Source organism: Notothenia rossii, assembly GCF_949606895.1.
Source record: "Notothenia rossii genome assembly, chromosome: 4".
In the NCBI taxonomy this organism is placed as follows: Eukaryota; Metazoa; Chordata; class Actinopteri; order Perciformes; family Nototheniidae; genus Notothenia; species Notothenia rossii.
This window is the reverse complement of record NC_136902.1, coordinates 71,337,204-71,349,123: the sequence shown is the minus strand read 5'-3', so window position 1 is coordinate 71,349,123 and position 11,920 is coordinate 71,337,204. Positions and strand designations below refer to the sequence as shown.

The following is an 11,920-nucleotide window of genomic DNA, read 5'->3' as shown; positions in this document are numbered from 1 at the left end:
TGTACATACAGAAAAGGAGTATGTAGCAGTTCTTATTAAGCTTTATTAGATGGGGTGTGCATAAGAGATGTGGGCTTTCTTTAAAGTTAAATTATATTAAATACAGCACAAATCAGAAATTGTGTACTGTGTCTTTCAATGTTCCTACTGCCAGTTGGGCCCTTTTCATTGTGGTAAATGTAAAGCACTACACCTAATAAAATGCACTTAGCTGTCAAACTGTTCTTTCCCACACTAGACTTAAATACATTAGTGTCTTCATTGCCGGGTCACTCATAGATTCAATATCCATTTATTCCTGCTAATAAAAAAATCAATCTGCAAGGTGGTTGGCAGGCGTCCACGTTCTGCTGATTAAGGCTGAGTTGTCTTTGGCGCATTACAAGCAGCTGAAGTGTGTAGAGTGCTGTACCCAGGGATGTCCAGTGTAAGGGAGAATCTATCTTGCATATCCTTCACTTTGTTTAACAAGAGATTCTGACTTGTCATATATACCATAAATAGATATAAAGTGGTATGACTGTTTAGACATAGGTCCAGACATGAATAATCATGATATGGTGGGGGAGAAACTTCACAGATAAATGTACATATCACGAATTGTGCTAGGACTAAGGAGTTCCCAGTGTCATTAGTGATAGATTGCAGACATGCCTAATATAGTCAGAGCTGCTGGAGATGTTTAATAAATACCCTCACATGCATTATGTGCAGTTGACATAACATATTCCCAGTAAAAGATTAATCAATTAGCTTTTTTTTTTCAATACATGTTGTACAAGAATAATCACTCATTGATGTTGTTACTGTAAATGTTGTTTATCACTGTCATAAAGAGTACAGTCTCATCTTTATTCACTTAAAAGAAAAGCAGCTTCCTGGTAATGTAGTCTAAAGCCCTGTGGGAAAAACCCTTTGAAAAATGTTCAACCTTAATCTTGGGAAATCCTTATTCTTAATGTCTGTTGGACGAGGGTCTTCCATGTTCACTGGTGTTTACTCAGCAGTTCAACTCTGTCATTTTAACTGACCACCAATTGATTAAAACAAAACAATGTGGAGGGCCAAACTTGTTAGTGCTTAGACAGACATTTTATAAAATTATAATTAAGAATATATTTTTTGTTTTGTTTATATCAAAATAAAAGCCTTAAAAATAACATTCTGAAAATGTGACAGTTTTGTTATTGACAAAACAATTCAAAGCTCATATTGCCATGGCAACTACTGTGGACCAAATGTATTCACCTCTGCCACTAATGGGACCTGTCATTATTCACATCAGGCAAAGCAAGCTGTAAGCATAGGAACAGCTCACTCTCTTGCCTGTCTCTCTGCAGCAGATCATTCACCTTCACAAGAATACCATATCCTCAGCAGAAGTAATAGAAGCATGGGAAGCAGAAAAGCCAATAACCAGATGTCAGCCACAAAGAAACTTAGATTTTCCACCAACCACTGTTCAGCAAAAATAAGTAAATCCATCTTAGCATACAAGTACATTTAAATCTGACATGAAATGCAGCTAGTGGTATTTAAAGTGTAGGCACAGCAGTATAACCTGTAATACTGACAGCAAACTCCTGATCAAATGTGTACACCACACGTGTGTATTCTGATGGTTATTTAGTCTTTACAAGTTGTACTTTGCAATTAGCCTGCTTCCTGTTATTACACTGCATTTGTCTTCACTTCTCTGCAGGATCATTAAAAAGGAACTTTCCATACATAGGAAATGAATTAACGTGCCAATCTGTGTTTTAACTGGCCACATGAATCTCTGCCCAGCTGTACACAGAGTAGTTTAAGGGTCAGCAGTTGTGGAGTGTGCTGGAACTGATACTGCAGGTAATTTGGTGAAGAAAAAAAATGATAAAATAATCATCTCAGCGCTTGAGATACATAAAACGATTGACGTGCCAATCCTAGCATTTTCATTGTGACAGTGGAAAGGGGATTATCACTGTCGAGTCTTTGTTACCCAAAATCATATCCATGTCTTCACTCTTCTGTACATCAATACATCAACTAACAAATACATGTATTTTAAATATAAATATATAATCTACATATATTTATTCTATTTTGATAGAAGTACGCCTGTGACACTTGCTAGAATCAGTTTTTATTTTCTGTTTCGGAGATGTAACTGTAATTTATAGCACTAGTGAGAGTTGTTCTTAATAGTAATAAAGAAATATATATATAGAATATGACCATATTAGACTTCTGGTCTGGCATATGTCCTCTCCCATCCTCCCACACGTTTGGCCCTGGCATATGCCACAGCCGAGGCCCATTAATCAGAGTTTATTTGATAAGAGCTGAAAACACTGCTCCCAATTCTCCCGCATTAACCTTGTTGCTGCCCCTCACCACCCCTGAAAGTTGGCACCGATGTGCTGCGTGTGTGGTCTTGTGGTCTTGTGGGTGTGTGCGTGTGCGTGTCTGTATGAGTATATATTTGGAGAACTTGTCACTTGTTAGTGCAGCAATTCCCCATGCTATAAATAAAATCAGTCACAGAGAGGGATGGAAGCCAGTGGAGTACTTTGACAGCAGAGGGCATAATGGCCTTGTCCCCGTAGGATATGAGGATTAAATCTGCTCTACGAACTGATTACTTATTAGCATACCTAATATACAATACTTTTACACATTAAACACATCGTTGCAACTATTTTAGTTACTCCTGGTTGAAAAATAGTCTCATTCTGTATCATACTGTTGTTGCTTTGTTCTGTGTTTCACACATTATTCAAAAGCATTGCATGTTGTTTTCAGGTTGTTAGTAGCGTGGGAGCAATATTGAATACTATGTCCTTTAAGTGTTTAGCTAGAGGGATTAACACACTCCCTATCTAGGTTTCTGTGTATATACCAAGCAAAAAAGAAATACAGTAGGAAAAGATTGATTCTTACCTTGACCCTGGGCATCCAGTAAGCAACCACAGAAAATGAGAAGGAACTGGAGGGTGAAAGAAGGCACTCCGACTGTTAGCGCTCTGAACCCCACACTGATCTGGCTCCTCGAGGCCATGGCACCATTGGAGACTGGAGAAAAAGGTGAGAAACAAGCTGTTAAGATATAGCCAAACATTTCCTTCACATTCTTGTTTTTTGATATTGGGGAGAAGGCTCGTTAAACACATTGTCACACTCCTAGGTTTATGTCACGGTTTTAGTGTTGTCTGTCTGGTTATGGGTTTTGTAAGTCTGTTCATTCGGTGTTTTGTCTTCCTCCTTGTGTTTTGTCTGGTCCTCCTCCCTGTCGTTAGTTTCCCTGGTGTGTCTGATTGTCTCATTGTGTTCACTTGTTGCCCTTGTGTTTATCCCTCCCCTGCCCAGCTGTGTCTTGTCCTGTGATTACCCTTCTGTGTATTTAGTCTACTCTAGTCTTCCCCTGTGTTCCATGTCGGTTCATTGTTTCCCCTCCATGTTATTCCACGGTCTGTGTTCCTTGTGCTGCTTGTTTGTTTTTGGCTATTTTGGATACTGCCTTTTTTGCCACTGCTTTTGTTATTTAATAAAGCTCATTTTTCGTTAATACTGCTTTTGGGTCCTACCTTTTCCACACACCCTGACCGAATGAACCGACCAACAATGGACCCAGCGGATTTTTATGATTTTGAGGTGGATCTGTTCGATCTGGATTTCTCCCTACAGTCTCATCATGCCGAGTGGCGTGGAACCTCTTCTAGAAAGGACAAAGAGGCTATCCTCAAAAAAGCACAAATGGAGGTGGCCGAAATGCCTTGGTTGAGGAGTTTGTTGCCTGAGTTGCTACAACTTTTCACAAGTTGTCCTGAGGACTTGTCCGAAGCTTCTAACCCTTTCCTGTGATCCGACTACTGTCCTGTTGGAGGTCCTCGGAGTCTCCAAAAAGCCTCTAGGAGACGCAGGGCCAGGATTCCAGCCCGTGCTCCAACAGCCATGACCCCGGCTTCGGTTCCGGTTTCCACAGCCATGGATCCATGCACCAGTACCGGCCCGCAGAGCTATGTTTCCTTGCTCGATTACCTGGCCCACACAGCCATGGTCCAGGCCTCTGTTCCGGTTCCAGCGGCTCCGGTTCCAGCCTCAGACCTTTTCTCAGGAACCCGTCTGGCGTTTGGAGGTCCACGGAGCCTCCAAAAGGTCTCTGGAAGATGCAAGGCCAGGATTCCAGTCCGTACTCCAACGGCTCCGGCTCCAGTGCCGGTCCCAGCAGCCATGGTTCCAGCCCCAGTTCTGGCCCCAGCAGCCATGGTTCCAGCCTTAGTCCTGGCCCCAGCAGCCATGGTTCCGGCCCCAGCAGCCATGGTCCCGACTTCAGCTTCGGCTCCAGTGCTGGCTCTCCCGCCGACGCCAGCTCCCCGTGTCCTGTCGGCATACCGGCCGACTCCATCCCCTCGTCTCCTGCTGGCTATCCAGTCGACGCCAGCCCCCCGTGTCCTGTCGGCATACCGGCCGACTCCAGCACCTCGTCTCCTGTTGGCTCTCCAGCCGACACCAGCTCCCCGAGTCCTGTCGGCGTGCCGACCGTCTCAAGTTACCTCTCCAGTTCCCTCTCAAGTCTCCTCTCAAGTCCCTGCTCGAGTTCCCTTCTCAAGTCCCTTCTCAAGTTCCCTCTCAAGTATCCTTTCGAGTTCCCTCTAGAGTCCCCTCTCGAGTCATCTCTCAAGTCTCCTCTCCAGTTCCCTCTCAAGTTTCCTCTCGAGTTACCTCTCGAGTCCCCTTTCAAGACACTTCTCAAGTCCTCTCTCGAGTTCCCTCTCAAGTCTCCTCTCGAGTCCCCCTTTCAAGACACTTCTCGAGTTCCCTCTCAAGTCCCCTCTTGAGACTCCTTTCGAGTTCCCTCTCAAGCTACCTCTTAGTTGTCCTGCCAACCCTATGCCCTGTGCCGTTGGAGGCCCCGCCGACTACTCTTCTGCCGGGGGTCCTGCCAACCCTATGTCCTGTGCCGTTGGAGGCCCCGCCGACTACTCTTCTGCCGGGGGTCCTGCCAACCCTATGCCCTGTGCCGTTGGAGGCCCCGCCGACTATTCTTCTGCCGGGGGTCCTGCCAATCCTATGTTCTGTGCCGTTGGAGGCCCCGCCGACTACTCTTCTGCCGGGGGTCCTGCCAGCCCTATGTCCTGTGCCATTGGAGGTCCAACCGACACCTGTTTCGTCGGGGGTCCTGCCAACTCCATGTCCTGTCCCGTTGGGGATCCCGCCGACTGCCCTTCTGCCGGGGGTCCTGCCAACCCTATGTCCTGTTCCGTCCAGGGTCTCGTCTACACCGGACCCGTCAGAGATTCCACCAGCTACTGCCTTGCCCCCGGGCTGTCCGCCCGAGGACTCCATCATGGACTCTGCCTTGCCCCCGGGCCGTCCGCCCGAGACCCCCTCCTTGGTTTCTGCCTTGCCCCTGGGCCTTCCGCCCGAGGCCCCCTCCTTGGTCTCTGCCTTGCTTCCGGGCTGTCCGCCCTCCACCCACCCTTTCTTGGCCCTAGTTATCTGGTCCTCCTTCCTGTCGTTAGTTTCCCTGGTGTGTCTGATTGTGTTCACCTGTTGCCCTTGTTTTTCTCCCTCCCCTGCCCAGCTGTGTCTTGTCCTGTGATTACCCTTCTGTGTATTTAGTCTAGTCTTCCCCTGTGTTCCATGTCGGTTCATTTTTTCCCCTCCATGTTATTCCACGGTCTGTGTTTCTTGTGCTGCTCGTTTGTTTTTGGATTCTGCCTTTTTTGCCACAGCTTTTTTTATTTAATAAAGCTCATTTTTTGTTAATACTGCTTTTGGTTCCTACCTTTTCCACGCACCCTAACACACATCGGATTGAAATATAAGAAAGTATGAAGAGAATCTGCTTTGTGAAGCCCAGTAGGGAAGATAAATCATGTGTGAGAGATGTAATCCACCAAATCATGCCACTAAATAGTCTCCAGCCACAGTTCTACTTAGACTGTTCCTCTTTCTGAGAAGAATATAAGCTTTTACACAAAACTACAATACTTGGATATTACAAGGTCATCTTAAGTGAGTAGTTTGGTTAAAACTTAAATTAAGAACAAATGTGGACTCATTACTATTAAACTGCCAAGATGACTTATACAGTTATCCATAAGATGTATAAGTCATGTGTGAAAAAGCTCTATTGTGTCACTATTAATTGATGCTGAAGTTTACTCTGAGCTATCATTCAACCTGACATTTCACAACAGGCGTCCAAAAGAAGAATAAAATCAATAAGCCTACACTTTGTATGCACTCATTTATATTCACATCTGACACCCCAGAAAGGTTTCATAAAATGATCAATTTGATATGCCTCTCAATACAAAATATTCAAACAATTGGATTTATGTTTGAACACAATTCCACAAATTCTACAGTCTTGAAACATACGGCAACCATTCAACAATGAATACAAAAGGTATTTAACATTACAACCTGTAAAGTGATCTCTTTTATTTGAACAACATCGTGTTGTGTTTGTTGGCAATTGCTTCCACAGTTATACAACTTCTGATACGATCAAAGTCCTGCAGACAATTACTGTAGTTACCCCGGTGAAAAGGTTAAAAAAATATGCTGCTCTGTTAACGTGCTGTTCACACTTCACCACCTGTGTTCACACGTTGTTACCTTTCGGCTAGAGTTAATTGTTTGTTTTGTTAAAACCTAGGGCACAACGATCACATTTGATAAACTCATGTACAACTGCCATAAACATTGAATTGAGGACTCACCATCTGATGTTTATAATGTTTTGTTTTTTTAAATGTTTAAGCTTTTGCTCCATATTCCACTTTATACAGTGAGCACAGCTGAAAATCATTGCATCGTTCAGCTAACAAAGACAAACTGACCTTTGAAATATATTAAGATAAATAACAACTCTCAGAAAGTACATACGTAATTATTCTGCAAGTCTCCAATGCTGCAATGACAGGCTTACATTTATTTCTATAAACAAATCATTAAACAAACCACAACCTAGTTCGACAGATAAATACTTTAGACCACCATTCCCAAAACACGCACTCATATACCTGTACTGTATCTTCACCTCCTTGCTGTGTTTGTATATCCTCGGAAAGAGTCCCGCTCTCACTGCTGCCTGACTGAGTTTCTTCTCTTTGCCTCCGCTGTGCACTCACAACTGGCACAGCTCTCTTCCGTTTCATCGGCCAAACAGCCCAACTGCAAGGGCAGAGGGAGGGAAAATGAGGGGGAAACAAAAAAAAAGAGAGGAGAATACAACCAATGGATGGGAATGAGAAGAAAAGGAAAAGAGACCGATTGCTTTGATAACGTAGTTTGTCAGGAGCTGCATTCTTCCTAAGCCATTGTTCAGAGTAAAAAGTGCAGAGTTAAACTAATTTAATTTCACATTCCCTCAGTGCTGCCATTTCCTTTTCTATTCATTTGTTCGCAATTCAGCTTTTGAGCTCCAAAATACGAGCCAGGCTGCTGTGCACTTACAACACAATGCATGTAGGATCTCATTGAAGCACTAGACAGACACAAGACATTTGAAGTTTCCAATAAGATGCAGGAAAACAAAAGAATCATGGAATACTTCAATAGATGAGAGTTGGATAGATGTCAAACAACACTGACTTACAATTATTAAAACAAAGACGGCAAAAGTCTAAAGCTAGACCAAGGGGGCTTGATACACTTGCAGCTTTAGTATCTCAGTACAGAAATGCCAAAGATATATAAAGTAATTTAAAAACAGTGTCTGCAACCATTACGTGTCTTCAAAAACGGAATAACGTGCAATGTATCGTTTGCAGGTTTTTAAAACGTTCAAATATCTCTGGACTTGATCAATGCTGATGATAGGTAACATTATTTCAACAACCATTCCGTTTGCAAAGTCATATAATCACCTTTGAAAATCAGCTAAGTTCATATTAATGAGGTGTTGACATTATTTCAGCAACCCTCTACGTTTTTGTACTTGACAACAGGAAGGTCAGAGCTGAGGAGAAGTCAGCTTGATACCCTCGAGGTTTGAGAATTTAGCAACTTCCACAAAAAATGTGCTGACACAGGGACTTGAACCTGCATCTACCGCTGAAGGACACTCTCCCTGCTGACTATACACCCTGCTGTCCAAAAGGTACATTAGTCACATCCCAACATCACCTTTGAATACACGGATCCTTTCCTTAAAATAGAAAACACCAACACCATGTGCCAACATTTCAACACCAATAGTCAATTATAGTCTGTACATCCAAGCCAGATTTAATCCATATCAAAATAGTGCTGAGTGACATTAGGCACCCCATAATGTGACCTCTATCATTGCTGCTCACATGGATTTGTGTTTGTATAAAAAGTTGTATATTGCACAAAGAATCATTGTGCTTATAGACAGGTCCCTTAAAGAGCCTGTGACACGAGTTTCCCCCATCATCCAAACTAATCAATTTTAGTAAATATTGTCCCCTTGAAAACCGTTACTGAACTGATTTTGGATATTTGTACTTTGATAACCATTAATCTGCCCTTCAATGTTGACAATTTTCTGGATCTTCTCGGGGATTCTTCAAGTCCCGCCAAATGATGTGTGACGTCATTACGAGCACAGCGCTCCAGCTGCACCATTCAGGATCCTAGCATCTGCATGTAAACGCACGATGGCGCACACAGCAGCAAGCTAAGACAGCGATGACAGTTTAATTTTGAACGTGTCTGAGAGCTCATATGAGGCTGAAGGATCGGTTTATGTTGTATCTGTTAGAAGTTTAGGAATTAGGTGCGTCAATATGTGGGCGATAATACGGTCATGTAGCCAGTGGTGGACTGGGACTAAAAATCATCCCGGGACTCTCGACCAGCCCACTTCGGTACCGCTAGTAAATTGTCAACGGGGGGAGTGGGGGATGTGCTAGTGACTTATCCGACCGGCCCACTTCGGTACCGGCCCATCGGGATTCGTCCCAATGGCCAGTCCGCCACTGCACCCAGCCCAGCCCACGTAAACTGCCAATGGGGGGAGCCTCGCTACGGGGAAACAGTGGACCATAGTGTCCCGATCGGAGTGGGAATAATAATAATAATCCGTGCATTTTATCCATTAATTTCCCCAACATTGTGGTAAAAAAAAAACACACGTTTAATCCATGTTGGTGTACAACTACAACTACAAAAAGCATCGGTTTGTTTTCTCATCAGGAAATGCAGACCGGCTCAAACAAACGATTTTTAAATCATCATCCTCACGATCATTTAATGTATCATATGTTTGTCGAATTGACATGAAAGCACTAATAAATGTAGTGTAATCCACTTGAGTTTACAACTACAAAAATAATCGATTTGTTTTTATATCACATCCGACGGGAGGAAATTCAGCAGCTCTCACTACCGATTTTTAATCCTAATTTAATCATCATCTTCACCACGATCATTTATGTTTATGTTCGCCGAATTGACATGAAAGCACTGACAAATATGAATATACTGTATTCAACTTCATTAAAACCTTATTAACGTGCCTAAACTCAGTAATTCACCATTTCTACACATGACAACACACTTTATCCGTGTTTGGCTCTCTCGCCGCACAGTGAAGCGTTCCCGCATTGACGTCACTTCCGGCTTCCCCCAAAACTTCAAAATGAGTCGAAGGAATTTCCCCGCGATGTTCGAAATTATTGATATTTATCGGAACGGTATCGCACCTTCTTTTTTAAACAAACGGTTCGAGATGACTAGTAGTCCAATATTTCATTGCACAACAGTTGTTGGGATGCTGTCACAGGCTCTTTAAAAGGCAGGGTAGGTAATTCACTTCAGAAACACTTTTTGTTATATTCCATGGAATGCTCTTAACATTCCGATAGCAATGAATACATTAAATGGCTTTTCATTTTGGCTTGTCTTTATGTGTTGTTTTGATTCAGAATTTGCAATATTGCAAAGGTGGCTGTAGACGACAATAAATTGGGTCAATCATAGATAAAACTATTTTGTACTTTTATAAAAGATGCACAATGTACACATTTCATTCTGAGCGTGAATTAGCTAAATTGGCATGTGAAATGTCAATAACATAAGAAAAATGATTGAAGTATAATATAATGCAACGTGAATTATTTAACTGCAATCTAACAGACTACTGGAAACCAGGCACAGTTAATTATGCGACGCCATTACTTATTTTAATACGCTTAAAACTTAAACAAACTTATTACCAATGATTTACTGCTTAACCCGCGTTGCCTTGAATTCTTATAGGAAACTTAGTTGAAGCGGGTATAAAGTGTAAATGGACAACAAAACGGAAAGTGAAAAGGCCTGATGGTGGTGCTAAATCAGAGCACCACTATGTTATGAGAGCATTATGTTCTCAGTCTTTTCCTCATCATGCATCTTGTGTGTAGTGATCCAATATCGTTACCATAGCCTTGCCCTTTAACAGTTATTACGAGCCCTTGCTCAGCCTTACTCACCCAGAGCCCAGTGCCTAGCCTTCTTACAGGCAAAGTCACTGATCAAGTCCTTGAAGTCCAGCTTTCTAGCCAACTGGCTTTCAATGGACAGCAGGGCAAGACTGCAAAGCCTTATGGGGGGACAGGGCTGCTGAGCCTAAGGATGGATCTGTTGGTCCTGGCACCAGGGGGAGGGACAACTGATTTACTATGAATAGCTGCTAAAAATGTACCTGCATATATTAAATGTCAGCTAAAAGAGCAGTGAAATGAAAAACCTCAACATTTCTGTAAAGATATTAACAGAAGTTAATGTCAGCAAAACCTTACAATTATTATTTACAATGGACTAAGCTTAGCTAACAGACTAATTTCCACCACTCATGGACCACACCCACCTTTTCTTTTGAAAAACTGAGTGACATACTGTCGCCCTTTAGTCCCTCTCTATTGTCTTTCTCTCCTTTCTTTTCGTTTTTGAAAGCCTGACTTTGTTAGTCGTTGAGACATCGTACACACGTAAGTACTAGCATCCCTCCTCACGTGCTCTCACACTCACTGCCAGAAAGTGCGGTGCCGCACAGCGTTTGGAGGCAAGACCAAACCATTACATGTAAATAGAGGGGGGTATACAGAGGCTTTGGGTAATTAACTTTTGGAAGACAAAAAGTGAAATGAATCGTAAGTTTAGTGAGTACATTATCAATTTAACGTTATAGCCTATTAATGTTAATTGTTGATGATTGATGAAAGGTTACTTAAACACTTTTTCTTAATGTTCTAAAAATGTTTGGGGCCCCTGTCAGTGACGGGCCCTTAGAATCGTCCTAACTTTTCACCCCCTTACGCCGCCCTGAGCACACCTGCTTTCATCAAATCATTAATGACGCTAGCTTAACATGCTTTTCCTCTCGTAAAGCCTCCACACCTGTCAGGCTAAATGAATACGTAGCGTACATTAGAATGTACTCACTTGCTTGTCAAAGTTTCTTCCTGCAAGTAGAAATGTAATTATTGTCGGGCTACGTTTGTATTTTCTGTTAAATTAGCTTAAAGAACAATTTAAGCAAAGCTTAAAGAAAAGTAAGCACCTACCTCGCGCTCTTTTCATTGGGCACGTCATGCGCAGTGTATATATACTGACGTCATACGTCATCAAGCAATCTGATTGGTTATGTTACTTTTCACAACAAGTCAGTATCCCTCCGTGTCTGAGAAAAACAGTATACCGTTGGGCTGAAAAACTGGAACAAGAAAGCAGCGGAGAAGTAACGGGAAAGAAGCCCTCCTTTTTGACGCAGCGGTCCAGACATAAACATCAAACGGCAAAACATATTCAGTGTGCAGTTCCTTTGGCATTAGCGCAGGGATATATCTAGATACTTTTGAAGGTTTAACATAATGAATTGTGCTACTTTTAAAGCAAGCAACGATGTTTTTAAATCTGTAATCAAAGAGGTCCGCATAAACGCTATCGACCAATCAGATTGCTTGATTTGACTTGT

At 42.6% G+C, this 11,920-nt stretch overlaps 1 protein-coding gene across 14 annotated transcripts in view; it reads right to left on the bottom strand.

The window, feature by feature from the left end:
- The window catches only part of robo2 (roundabout, axon guidance receptor, homolog 2), a gene marked incomplete at its 5' end in the record, with an annotated part of 312,546 nt that extends 301,028 nt beyond the window's left edge, over positions 1–11,518 (bottom strand). For 6 of the 14 annotated variants that reach the window (XM_079674654.1, XM_079674672.1, XM_079674658.1 and 3 more), the window contains 4 exons: positions 2,923–3,054; positions 7,034–7,167; positions 10,437–10,593; positions 10,814–10,963. In XM_079674654.1, the coding sequence (XP_079530780.1) occupies positions 2,923–3,054; positions 7,034–7,151 (250 nt within the window). The other 8 variants (XM_079674659.1, XM_079674669.1, XM_079674661.1 and 5 more) reach the window with 5 other exon arrangements.
- Between the last annotated feature and the right edge of the window lie 402 nt (positions 11,519–11,920).